General features: G+C 43.9%; 1 protein-coding gene across 1 annotated transcript in view; it reads right to left on the reverse strand.

Annotated features, from left to right (window-relative positions):
• Positions 1-848: 848 nt before the first annotated feature.
• Positions 849-14397, reverse strand: part of LOC147454493 (uncharacterized) — a 92490-nt gene continuing 78941 nt past the window's right edge. Inside the window, exons 8-10 of the mRNA XM_086516431.1 lie at positions 13739-13844; positions 2723-2888; positions 849-1534 (exon numbers count right to left, since the gene is read on the reverse strand). Of these exons, the coding sequence (XP_086372557.1) occupies positions 1516-1534; positions 2723-2888; positions 13739-13844 (291 nt within the window). The 3' untranslated portion in view covers positions 849-1515. The remainder of the gene's footprint in view (positions 1535-2722; positions 2889-13738; positions 13845-14397) is intronic.

Raw genomic sequence — 14397 nt, forward strand, 5'->3', positions numbered from 1 at the left:
CAATATGTAAATAGGTATGCATATAGAAAACTCCAACGTTCACAATACACTCACAAATATGTCTGCATCAATGAGATTTGTTGGCATACATAGATGTTGTTTACATGTGCTGGGTGATAAGAGATGGGAAGTTCCATATCTCCCTACTAGTAACAAAATAGACAATACAAGAAAAATTCCCAAAATAAAATTATGTTTTTTTTTTTAGCATTTGGCCAAGGATTTAATGCACTTGTAAACGGCTAAGTTGCAAAATTTCCACGACAAAACTTTACAAGTTAATATTTACTCTTTGCATTTACATTAAAATTTGGCGATTACATCTCCCCAAACTCAAAAAACTAAAAAGCCTTTCAAAATATCGTAAGTACATAAGTGAAAGGGAAATAAAGGAAGTGGAAAGCCAAAAGACCTTCTGTGTCCATATAAAGAGAGATGGTCGATTGCAGATTGATACATTTGTGTTTTTCTTTGCTTAATTTCTCTTTAGCGTTTTCTTCTCTTTAGAGTGTCCTTGAACCATGTAAGGAGTGAATATATTTATGTTGAAGCCATTAGGTGTACCTTCAAAATATAATGTTAATCTTTGCATTTGTATTAAAATTTGGCGATTGTGCAGAACAGGACCGACAAAACAGTGTCAAATGGCAATGAAATTTACTTTGCAAGGGTCGCCCTCCCCTAGACCCTTGACAATCGGAGGGATCATTGCACAATCCTCCTCCCCCATGGCTCCCGGCATCCGCTGATCACCAAGGGATCAAAGGATGGTCCCTGAGAGACCATTCCCTACCCCATAAACACCTCAGTCATGACATTATAGCAATAAACACATTGACACTAGCAGCTTTCTCATCAAATCTTTCCAAAACTTGAACAAGGGTTAATGGAGAAGACCTCCAAGAAAAAGATGTGGAGAGGCCACGATGAATTTCGTTGCAGTCACTGCATAGAGGACCATGAGAAATCCATCTCCACTCTCAACTCAGCCAAGTGAATGGCATTCATGCACTGGACGCCTGTGTACCATACACGATGGGCCATGTGTTGCGATGTGATGCACTATCAGGAGGGAATGGAGTGAGAAAGCTTCATAAGATGCATTGAAATATGGTTAGGGTTTAGATTTTAGCGTTTAGACCCAACAAAATTATCTCGAACGCTACCAGACAAACAGTGAGTGTCCCAGCTGCACCATCTTCATGTGGAAGTTCTCTGTTATGCATGCTAAGAAGGTTTTGAATGCAACCTCAGAGAACAAGTTTGGGATTGACGTTGTCAGGCTCGGGTCCGAAGCCTGCATTTCCACCTTCCGCTCCTTGCATGAGTGAGGAAGAAGAACTTGTCTTCGAGCAATCTAAGCCTGTTCTCTTATATGGCAGCAGGGTAGGGTTGCAGCCGCCGAGGCTGCCCCATTGAGCAGACCACTGAACCACTCTTCAAAAAAATCACCATTGAAATATGGACAGATCAATTCACTTGGATTTAGTGGGTTGGATTGACCAGATGCATTGATCACAACAGTTGAGCTGATCTGCATCAGAAGCCATGGATGCAAGTTACCATGAGCAGGGAATCAATTTTTAGTAGTATTAGTGTCATGCAACCTTTAAATTCAACCTTAAATTAAAATTTCAATCACTGGAAAAACCCAAAAACCTTGCACTCGCATCACAGCTATGTGCCCAGTAGCTAAATTCGGTTACACATTTTTGTTTGTATGTACTGTAAAGTAGAACAACAAGCTGATCCAAACTCAGAGCTTCAGAAAAGTGGTTCAAAACTGGAAGTGACTAAAACGGGTTATATAAGTGCGAAATATTTCAAAATATTTCTAGATTTCGTACCCTTGCGAAACAAGTTTCTGATTTGTACATGAAGAACTGACAGGAAACTCTCACCCTAGTTGAGAATCAAGATTAAAAGTTGAAATTGATCCATGCTATCACATTTTAGCAAGAAACTGACTATGAACTTGCCTGGTCTTTTCTGCAGAACGTGGCTTGCAATCTTACTCTATAGAAAGGCATCCAACCCTATACTTCAAGTCTAAATGACTTATCGAACGACCTCCCATCCTACTTCAGACAACTTCATCTTCTTGATAACTCTCTTGAAAATTGTGCGAGTTCCTCAACATGCAAACGATCGTAATCATCAATTCAGCCGGCAGTTTTGTTGCTCTTTCGGTTGACAATTGTCATGGAAGATTCTCCCATTAAAAACCATAAGACATATTCAATCATACTAGTTAGAAGATCAATGTGTGATTTATATATCCAAAAATATATATGAGGAAGATACCAACAAACAGCTGTTTTGGTCTCCTTTAAGCTATCATTAATTACTTTTAACAAACCCTTTCTAGATACTCAAAAATACACATAACAATAGTGTTACATCTCAATAACGTACCATAATTACAGATGTTTGAAAATACGAGGCATCATTGTCTTTTTCAATGTTCTGCATGTGTTTGTTTAACTATGCTTCACTCAAAATTCAGCTTTATCAAAGAAAACACTTTTCCCTTCCTTTGGTGTGCAGAAAAATGATTGCAAAGGGTAGAAACTTCCTTTTGAGAAGGTTTCGCCACCAAATTTAAAATTTTAATAAGCCTCAAACTACAACATTAAGAGCAGGATTTCTGAAAACATAGCGTCAGCCCTGGTTGCATATACATAGTATCAGACCTGATGCATATTTTCAGTGTGTAGCGTACCTTGCACCCCAAATTTGTGAAGCAAATTCAGGGTGGTCCACAAAAGGATTTCGGTTGTGCTGGAAGAGAGCACACACACGAAAATTGCGCAACCTCTCTTCATTCGAGGGCGGATCCTCCAAATTCCATTGTAATAAAACAGATAGCTTACCCATTTGTGCCCTGCCTGCACAACACACATGCACCATGCCAACCTTGTACATGCACGACAAGCTTGAATTTCAAATTTTGAATAGCTACTTACACAAAATCAGCTCTGGCAATGCTAAGTGTTGAAAGCACACACACACACACGCGCGCGCGCGCGCGCACACACACACACACACACACACACACAGAGAGAGAGAGAGAGAGAGAGAGAGAGAGAGAGAGAGAGAGAGAGAGAGAGAGAGAGAGAGAGATGAACTGAAATGAAATGTTAAATCAAACGTCTTCAAAAGGCCAAAATGACCTATGAGACCAAACTGGTTTGATCCTGATGAATCTGATACAATGTCAGGATACAAAATAAAATGAAATGAAATGAAATAAAGACTAAATGGTTATTGTCATGAATCTAAGCATCTCCGAGCTGTGTAGCACTATAATGTGTGTGACGGTGAAACAATGGGTAGTACAATCTCCGTGTATGAACATCAATGTCTGAGGATGTCCGACATCAGGCGCTGACCGAGGATGTACTGCATCGATCGCTGTAGAATAACGTCGACGTCCAGGCTCATTCGTCAGGACCTGTCTCGGCTTGACACTAGGAGGACTTGGATTCAACTGACAAGAGAGTTGGGCACAAAGATGGCTTTCTATAGAGAGCATCTTCTCCAACTGACGAAGTTTGTGACTAGACCTAGTTACATGGATACACATAGATAGAGGGGCAGAGCACTCAGCAAAGCCCAAATATCACCCACGGGAGAGCCAGATGCCTGCGACTGGAGGGTACCTCATAACATTGACGGAGACTACGACACAGGATACGGGTCACTTTAGCTCGACATGCGAGACGCCCAGTATGAGTGGTGACCTCTATGCACGTAATAGACAGAGAGGGTGCATCCAAAGAGTACTTGAAAGGAGGCAATCTATCCATATTGAAGCCATGATGTCATCTGTTCATACCAGCGAGTAGTATCCCCCTGCAGTCCTAGCTGTCGGGAAGACTCACGAGCTAAGCGAGAATATCTGTGTCTGGGGAGGTTCCATAAACTCTGCATAAAGGAGACTGATCTGGTGAGTGCCTCCACCACAAGTGGAGATGCAGCCAGCTCTGCTCTGATAATCTCATGTGGTATGGAAGCCTCAGCTCAAATCATCTGAGAGATCTATAGAAACCAAGGGCCTTTCCATACATCTCCACTACCAGATCTGCTCTGGTGGTCCATTGAAGGTTCCCATGAGAGAGAAATGAAATGAAATGAAATGTTATATTAACGTCTTCAAAAGGCCAAAGTGACCTGGTACAATGTCTGAAAAGTGTGAGAGTGTGAAAATAAATGCGAAAAACTAAATACAAAGTATTAGATGATCTTCTTAGGAGCATTCTGGGTGTCTCGCTAGAATGCTTCTAATCCTTTGTTGTAGTCTCCTCCAGTGAAGTGTGCTTCTGCATCTCGGTCGTGGTCGTCTCGATTTCCTAAGCTCAGTCGCCCTGTCAATGAGGGTGCCTTTGGTATGAATGTGGGTACTCCTTTGTGCTCTGCCTTGTTTCTCCTTCCATTCTTGCTTCTCTCGATCCGAAGAAATCTGTGATCTGCCTCTGAGGTTATAGTGCTCTTTGTCTTCTCATTAGATTATCCCTGTGCCGATGTAGTTCCAGTAGGTACAGGCCTAAGCACCTTTGATCTTGGTATTGCATGACTCTATCTAGAGGTCCAAAGCCTTCTTTAAATAGGCAATGGAAACGCCCACGTATCTCATAGTATACGGTGCAATGGCATATGTAGTGTAATTCTGTCTCCGGCTCCATTCCGCATAACTTGCAAATTCTGCTCTCAGGTGGGATTCCCCTAAATCTGCCAAATTCAATTTCCAGTTGGTGTGAGGATGTACGAATCTGACCAATAGCACATCTCAAACCATGAGACAGGTGGGTATCCATGTAGTTCGGGCGAATCACAAAACCATCTTCAGATAGCTGTAGGAAGTTTCCTTTGTAGTCGGCCATCTTCGTGCCTAATTCTTGTGTGGGGTCTACCCATGTCCTCTTAGTGTCCAACTATATAAGATCCTGGCGGATGATTTTATTAATCTCTGTTCGTGTGATTGCTAGTGATGGAGCCTCAAGAGAGTATTGGTAGGGGGGTAATCTTTCCATACTGAACCCGTGTCTCTGAAACCACGAAGACAGCTGCGCATACCAGCATGATGTATCTCCTTTCATTGCTAACTGTCGAGAGGATTCGAGGGCCAATCTAGTATATCGGCAATTATTTGTATCCCACAAACCATGTATAAAGGACACTGATCTGGTAAGAGCTTCAATTTCTATCGGAGAGAGAGAGAGAGAGAGAGAGAGAGAGAGAGAGAGAGAGAGATGATGAAATGAAACGATATATTAATGTCTTCAAAAGGTCAAAATGACCTATGAGACCAATCCGTTACAAACTGGTGATTCTAATACCATATTTTGTGTGTGATGCATGTGCTTGAGTGTTGTTTGCACGTACGTGTCTGCCTCCTTGTGTGTCAGTGTGTGTATGATTACAAAAAAACAAAGCTTGTATGATTACATGGTGTATGTGTGTGTGTGTAATAGACTTGGACACTCCAAGCCGAAGATCTAGTGCAACACACACGAAAAAACTGAAAGAACTGAACAAAACTGAAAGAGAGATGACACGGCACGGCGAAGTTCCGTGCCCAGAGAGACTGGCTCCAAAGACTAGTGCTCCTCGGTATTTCTTTATCATTGTGCTTCACAAAGTGCAATGTCTGAGGATCCTCTTCTCTCAGCAGTGCTCCCAAGCTAATCTGCCTGAGAATGAGGCCCTGGCAGTTAATTTATAGGCCCTTGGCCTTCCAAAAGCACTTTAGATGAAAAGCGTAAGTTCCAAAAACATCTTGTTCCAAAAGCTGGCACCAAACACCCCAGCGCAAATCACGGAAATCCATACGACTGCCACGTCAACAGTCAACGAGAAAAGTGGGCGTCCATACACCTGCCACATCCTCAGTCCTCCACACAATTCTTGGGTGTGTGTGGTCCTGCTTTATTTTCATGCCTTGTGTCTCTAAGGCCCCATCGGACAGGGTCCCATAAGCTGGTGGGAATAGGCCTTTTTAAGAAAAATAGGCCCCTTGGCAAGACTTGTAAGTTGGTACAACTTCTTTTGCATCTTTCACTAGGGCTTTGAAGTTTGACCCCTCTCTGTCTGGAGTCGATCCTTTAGGCCATGCCACGTCATCACTTCGTGACATACCCCCTCTTGAAAGAATTGTAGTCACCCTTGATTACACCTAGCAGACACTGACTTTAAGTACCGACACACTAGACCACATTTATCCAGTACTTGCACGAAGACGAAAGCCGCTGAACATTCACATTACTATCCCCGTCGAGCTCTTAGATGAGAATCATGATTATTGTAACTTATTTAGCAATCGCACCCAGACGGCATTGATCTCTGACAGGTGTCTTGATTGACTAAATCTCGTTACTTACCCACATCACCCCTTGGGTGAACAAGATAGAAATGATGCAATCATTTCGTCTTATAAACATGCACTCAAACAATACATATGAGAGAGAGCACATGTAATAGATTCATTTTAGAAATTCCTATTCAAAATACTTATTTACATAAACTCATTCAGCAGAATACTATCATCTTGTCAGTATCCTTGAAATCTCAAAAGAAATCAGTGACTTTATTCTATCGACGTAACCTGTCACAAAGGAGCAGAGTAACTCTCCTCTTGTGCACTCCGCACTGCACCATATTCAACCTGTTGATTCCTGGGTAACTCTTGGAATAGTCTGTGCTCAACCAAAGCTTCAAGGTAAAGCTCTAAAAACTAAGGAGTATCTGCTAGGTCCTCCTCCTCTATCCATTTTGCATCCAAAGCCAGGTGGTTCCTGAACTTGACTAAATACTAGCGTGTCAGCTTACCTTTCACTTTCCTTTCCTTGTGAGCCAGGACCTGTTTTGGAATGAAAATCTTCTCTGTCTCTTCCATTTCCGGTCTCTTCCATTTCCGGTTGCTCCTCTGGCTCCCTGTCCATTGGCACTTCCCCTTTGAAAGATCTCAATAGACTCACATGAAATGCATTGTGAATATTCCAAGTATCTAATAACCTCAATATGAAGGATACATCATTGATCTTCTCCTCAATCTAGAAACGGCCGACGGCCGTATATCACATACTCAACTTTGGAAAAAGCCGCTCCTTACCCTTCAGTTTTTTGTAGGCGTGCCCTCTCAAACTGTAAAAGCACCCAATCATCCTCCTTCAGCTACAACTCACGGCGATGATTGTCTGCTGCCTTCTTATGCCGTGCTTGAGACTTCTCAAGAGCCTCGCCCACCTTAGCAAAGGCAGTGTCTAGATCCTTAGTGTGCTGATCTGCTTCAAAAATCTTATTTTTGGTGCTTAAAATAGGTGGAACCTTCTTAACACCCTCGATAATCTCAAATGGTGCCTTTCATGTAGACGTATGAACCGTGTTGTTGTAGGCAAACTCCACCAAAGGCAAATACTTCTTCGATTGAGTCTTCTGTTCAGAGATATATGACTTTAACAAGTCCAAAACCACCGGTGATTGCAAATCTGTCTGTGGGTGGAAAGAGGATGAGAATTGTAGCCATGTACCAATATTCTCCCACATTGCCCTCTAAAACAAATTGGTAGAGCGGGGATGTCTATCTGAAACTATACACTCAGGCATACCATGTAGTCGAAAAATTAGCAAGACAAATAGTTTAGCCAGAAGATCGGGTTTAATTGTTCTCTTTACCAGAATAAAGTGAGCCTATTTGTTGAATTTGTCGATAAATGTCCAATAGCCATCATGCCAACTCTGAGTCTTGGGAAGATAAAAAATGAAGTCCATTGCTATACTTTTCCACGGTCAGCTAGGTATAGGTAAAGGTTGTGGAAGACCTGGTGCCTTATGCCTGTCAAACTTGACCTTTTGGCATACTAAACAACTGCAAACAAACTCGCCCACATCATTCTTGAGCCTCGGCCAGTAAAACAACTGCTCCACACCTTTCAAGGTGGTGTCGATGCCGCGATGGCCCGAAAAAGGGGGAGAGTGACATTGTGTCAAAACCTTATTCCACAATGCTTGCGTAACACAACGGATTTTTCCGCATCAAATAGCCTTCCTTTAGGGAATAATCTGCAACTACCTCCCCACTCTGTAATCAGTCAAAGATGTCTGCAAAATCTGGATCTGTGGCGTACTGATCTACCATATCCTCGAAGTTGCGATTGCGAATCACCGAAATAGCCAAAATCAGTCGCTTGCGAGACAACGCATCTGCCACCACGTTTTTCTATCCGTGAACATGGATGATCTGAAAGTGAAATTGCAATGAAATGTTTGCCCACGGTATCTCTTGGTTCAAAGGCTGTTTCTGAGTCAAGAAGTACTGCAAACTCTGATGGTCGGTGAACACTATAAAGTTGGCTCCAAGTAGAAAATGGCGCCACTGAGTAAGAGCATGGATAACTGCCAGAAGCTCTTTCTCATAAATCTGTGCAACCGTTCTAGGCTTGAAAACATTTTGCTCTCATAAGCTATAGCATGGCCCTCCTGCATTAAGATTGCTCCCAGACTGCAACCACAAGCATCACTGTAAACTTCAAATGGTTTTTGCAAGTTTGGTAATACCAACATTGGACCAGTTGTCAACTTTTCTTTGTTGAAGGCTGTTATCTCAAATGGTCCCCAAGCCCTTTTTGTATCAAAGCATGCAAAGGAGAAGCAATACCAAAAAGCTTCGAACTACGTGTACATTCTTCCAATCTGGCCAATCTCAAATAGTGTCAATCTTGGCCGGGTCCATTTTTACACCCTCCGCAAAGACAATGTGTCTCAAAAAGTGTATCTTTCGCAAGAAAAACTTGCTCTTTTTCCATTAACCACCGGTCGATGTTACCATGGTGCCTGGAAAACCTGTAATAGATGGTGTTTGTGCTCTGCCTCACTCTTGGAGAATACGATGATGTCGTCGAGCAAGGTGCCCACAAATGACCTATACTCTCGAAAAATCATGTCCATCATCCTATTGAACGTTGCAAGAGCATTTGTGAGATCAAAAGGAATCACCAAAATACCCATACAATCCAAAGGACGTCTTGAGCGCGGTCTTGTATACATCTCCGGGAGCGATCTTGATCTGATGATAGCCACTTTTCAGGTCAATTCTACTAAAACATGTAGAAACCTGTAGCCTGTCTAGGATATTATCGATCTTGGGTATTGGAAACCTGTTCTTGATGGTGATTTTGTTGAGAGCCCTATAGTCAATGCACATTCTCCAAGATCCATCTTTATTTAAAACTAACAACACTGGCAAACAGTATGGTGTTGTACTGGGCTGAATGAGACTCTTCTCTAGAAGCTCTTTCAATTGGAGCTCAAAGAGCAGGTGGTGGCGCTTTAGACAGAGAGTTTGGGCACTCAAGGAATCCCTGCTAGTAGAGTGGCCACTGGACTTGCTGAGCTTAGTCACTTCTTCCTCGAGGAGTCTACACCGTACGGCTCACTTGGTTGCAGCCAAGGAGGAGGAGAAGCGTGTCAGAGGGGGCATTGCTTCCTTACAGCCGATGCAGGAGTGCCACCTGACAGTCCCTGGTTGGAGTAGCTGATATAGCAGACTCGACAGAAGCTGACTACCATTAAGAAGCTGCTCATGAGTTTGTCTTCCATCGACGGGCATCTCAGTGAACCCTGGTGGGTGACAGAGTTATGGGTGAGTTCTTTGACACTGTGGGTCCTCGCCATGCGCGCACCAGTGTTTGGCAGTTGAGGAGACTTGATGGGTTAGTTGCTACAGAGCCCGCGGATATGCGTGCAGTTGCTACTGACCTTTACCGTTAGTTGCTTTTAGTTGAGCCATAGTCAAAGCGCCAAGATGCATGTAGAGAGCAATTTTGGGGGTAGATGCCTTGCCTAGTTACTGAGTAGATGCGTTAGGGACTAGAGATGCTTGTCCAGTTGGAGCTCCACGAGGCCCTCAGGGCACTCCCTCGAGGTAGTTGCCCAGGGAAGGATGGTTTGACTTCGAGCTTTTTCTTGGAATACTGGAAGCTGCTTGGTCCGGATCTTTATAGCGCTTACAACACATTCTATACACTGGTGAGATGCCTCACAGTATGAGTAGGCTCCTTGGATGTGATTCGGCAATGGCGGTCCATCACCATTCTCAACTCAGCCTACAAAATCTTAGCGAAGGCTCTGAGTTTGAGGGTTCAGCCGCTACTTGAGTGCATTATACATGACACGCAGATAGGCTTTGTCAAGGAGCACAATATCCTTGACAACATCTTTATCTTTTGGGACGCTTCGGCCCTTGCACGATTCGGAGGAGAGGATCTTGTAATACTCCTCGATTTTGAGAAGGCGTACTACTTGGAGGGCACTCTGCACAAGATGGGGGTTGTTGATGCTTGGATCACAGGAGTGTCAGCTCTCTACAGATGTGCGCACAGTTAGGTGCTCTTGGCAGGGGGAAGAGGGGAGCACTTCATGCTCATGCATTCGGTTAGACACGGTTGTCCTCTTACCCCCTTCCTTTTTCTCTTCTATGTTGAGGCGATGAGCAGATTTTTGACTTCAAAGGAGGTTGGTTTGTGTGGTTTAGAGCTTCCTAATAGGGGACACACGTTGTTGGACGCCGAGTTTGATGACGACTTAGGCATGTACTTGGAGGGACAGGAGGCCAATCTGCACACGTGCGAGCAAGCTCTTGAGGTGTTTTGTTGTGCATCATGAGCACTGCTCAACTCAAGGAAGAAAGTGGCTTTCTGGGTTGGTCGTGCTCCTACGCTAAGGGCTTCAAGTAGATCCCCCCCGAGACTTCTATACGATACTTGGGTTGTCGAGTTGGCTTGGATCTGTCTCTAGAGCAGCAGATTGCTCCTCTCCTCCTTTCCATTAGGAGGAAACTGCTACATTGAAGCTTGGTACGGCTCTCTTTGGCTGGCAGAGTTGTAGCGGCCAACCAGGTGCTTTTGGCTACTATGTGGTACATCACGTTTTTGTTGGATCTTCTCGAGCTCTTGTATTAGCCAACTGGAGAGGGTGATCAAGGACTTTTTGAGGTCAAGGCGCGACACCCAGTCAGCTCGGGCCAAAGGATCCTGGCAGGTCCTCACTTTACCATGTTCTCAGGGAGGGCTGGGGATCATCGACCCAACACGGCAGAGCAGAGCCCTCCTTGGGAAGCTTGTGGTCACAGGACTTCTACCAAGGGAGGTGCCCTCGAAGGAGCTATTGCTACAGCAGATTCGTACATGAGTCCCTCACACGGGCGGCCCTTGGAGCCCGTCCATCAGGTGGATTTTTATAGAGATGCGCCGAGTTGGCCTGAGCAGGAATTGGGAGGACCACTTTTCTGCGAGCCTGCTTAGGTCCTAGGAGCAGCTGCAGAGTGGCCTTGAGCAGCACCAACCCACATGCATGGAGGAGCGCTTGAGGCAGCCTTTGGGACCCCATGGTTAGCACACAGCAAGGCCACTTGCTTGGTAGCAGGCCTCACGTTTCTTGGGGTCCCATGGCAGAGGGTCTAGTCCGCACTCTCGAAGACTGGCTACAATTTTTAAGCCTTCCCGAGGAGATTTAGAGCATGGAGTTATGAGGCATGAGGGGGTGCAAAGCATGTCTCAGGATATTACAAAGGCTAAACCTGCTGAGTGGCATACACTCTTGAGGCAGCAGCTCCCAGTTGGATGGGCTTTCACGCGATTGGAGGTCCTCATTGCAGTTAGGGCTTGCTCAGAGTCAGTACCCTACATGTTTTTCGAGGTTCAGGGAGAGGGTCGTCTTCACATAGTCTCAGTAAAGGCACCACACGTTGTGGAGTGTTGTTCTCAAAGGATCTGAGTTGTGGGCATCTGTGGGAGGACTTGTGTCATAGATCCTGACCCGGTAGATCTTGAGTCAAGGCACTGGCGGCTTTGGGCTGCTTGGGAGAACCACCCTTTGTTACGAGTGCAGTGGGACCCGGGAGAGTGGTTCTGGCGAGATCCTTTCTCTTCAGCCGATCACCCAGGGACTCCTTTCTTCCAGTACACAACTTATTTGGGATGCCACATAGGTTCGCCCTGCTACAGCACTTCACTGGTAGGAGAAGAGTCTCACAGTCGAGTTCTTGTCAGGATTCTGGCAGCGGTTGAGGGAAAGCAGGCAGCGGAGGAGAGTTACCATGTTTCAGTGGCTAGTTGCGCATAGAGCTATGGAATTGGGAGTTGGTTGGTACACAATGGCTTCTCGGCAACATGTGCAGCCTGTGGCCACCCTTTGGAGAGTCAGCGTCACTGTCTGTGGGACAGCCCCATGGCACACTGATGCCAGCACTTTTGACGGCCCAATAGTACACTTGGCAGTTGTAACACACTTGGGGTGTTGTAGCCTGATCCACACTCTCGGGCCCAGTGCCCCGTTTTGAGATCGCTTCCATCAGCAAGATGATAGTAATTCAAGGGGGTCGACCTACACTTCAGCTTGCCACAGAGCTCATCCCCTCGGACTGGTGCAATGATAGAGAGTGGTGTTGGGAGCTCATCTACGGCCTGACACTTTGGTTCATTTGGCGAGCCCGCTGCTTGTTTATTATGCGTTCTAAAAAGTGACAACATTTAAAAATCGATAAATTATCCTCGAAGCCTAATTTTCGTGCTTACTATGAATAGTAAGCAAAAAAATAGTACTTTTCAAAATGTTGATTTGGAGGCAAATTTCGATCTTTCAAAGTCATTGATCTTGTTTTAGTGCATAGTTCTATAGGTTAAAACCAAGAAAATACATCTTCTTAGAAATCCAAACTCTTTACCATGAATCATGATAAGCTCAAAAGTTATATATAGGATACGAATTTTGCAAATACGATGGTAAGTGTATAAAAAATCCATTAGAGGATTATTTGAAATTCTTTCCAGGATACACACGGCATTTTATTCACAATATTCAAAAAAGGGCACTTAAGTGTCCTGTTTTGATACCAAACACAAGGGTCAAGCGCTAAACATAAACTTTTTTTGAGCCTCAATGGTTTACAATTTTTCATACTTGTAGCTAGAGCTCTATTGACCTTTGCATGTGAAATACTTTATAAGGGCGGAACCTCAAAAAAACCTCTTACGCTCTGAAAAAATTAGGGAAAACTTTAATGTTTTAAAAATTTAAAAGCTAATAGCTTCTGCGAGGTTTCCAATACTCTAGGAACATTACTTAGGTAGGCTGCCTAATGCAGCCCAAAATGAGTGGGCTAGGTCAAAATGAAGACTGAAATGACATGCAAATCAGCTGCAAAAAATGATGGGCAGAAAGTGAACTGTGACATGGGACAAAATATCATATGGCCAACCCACAACGGCGGGCTTGTGCACTACATGTGGGCACCTTGAAAAATAGGAGTTGAAACATCTAGGTGACCCCTCACGTATTTCTTGTTTAGAAGGAGCTTATTATTAGTTATACGCACAGGGGAGTCCGACGCCCGGAAAACAACTGATTTCACGTTTTGTGCAGCAGGAATGACATTTCCCGCACCAAAGATGCCTTTACGAAACCCTCCCTAGTTACTATTCCTACACCCCCCACCCCTCCTCTCTTAAAATCCCCTTGACAAGCTTATATGAACTGCAATGATTATAGCCCCAAAAAAGCGGATTTCACCCTTGTTATCATCATTTTCCCAGGCCCAGTGGCTAAGTATATGTAAGATTTTCTAAGATATCTTTATTTCCTTGTAAAACACAAGCAGTTGTTTAACTGATACCATCAGTCGTGTCGCTCATGAGTTCCCTTGCTTAGCATCTCCCAATACAAAAAAAGGATATATAATTACCCTTATTGGGAGTATCTGAAAGCTGCAAATTACTGCCCTCGCCATGTTTGTCCACCCCATACCGTACAACCATATACATCAAAGATCGGGCTATATCTCCTCTTACCTATACACATAGAAATAAAAGATATGAACATCAAGATTAGGCTATATCTCTTACCCACACACATGGAAATAAATACATGTAATCTGATCGTTATTTAGAGAAATTCTGGGTTCTAGTTTGTAGGTGCATGCATAGAATTTTTGAGCATGTAATAACTGTGCACACATAAAGCAGTAGTTGTGGGTAATGGAGGGACACTTTGAAAAAATTGAGCAGGACTGAATTACCAGGAACACACCATTACCCAAGAACTACACCAGCTAGGTTATGTATCCTTTTTAAGAAGGCCTTCATTCCTTTAATAAACCATTCCTTAGGCGGCTAAGTCCAGCTTTTATAAAACCTCATGCATCATTTTAAACCCAAAAAAGTTGCTTGCATGGAGAAAGGCAACCACCACATATTGTGATTTATCTCTCAACATCATGGTTCTTTTCAAAAGTAAAAGACGGAAAATGCTTTCCGAGTTTATAGCAAGAACCCAGCCTATGTAGGCCCCTAGCACATATTTGAAGGCCCTTGGCCATGAAAAGCTTCAAGTTCTAAAAGCATC

Source organism: Adiantum capillus-veneris, chromosome 7 (assembly GCF_014529385.1).
Source record: "Adiantum capillus-veneris isolate H3 chromosome 7, ASM1452938v2, whole genome shotgun sequence".
In the NCBI taxonomy this organism is placed as follows: domain Eukaryota; kingdom Viridiplantae; phylum Streptophyta; class Polypodiopsida; order Polypodiales; family Pteridaceae; genus Adiantum; species Adiantum capillus-veneris.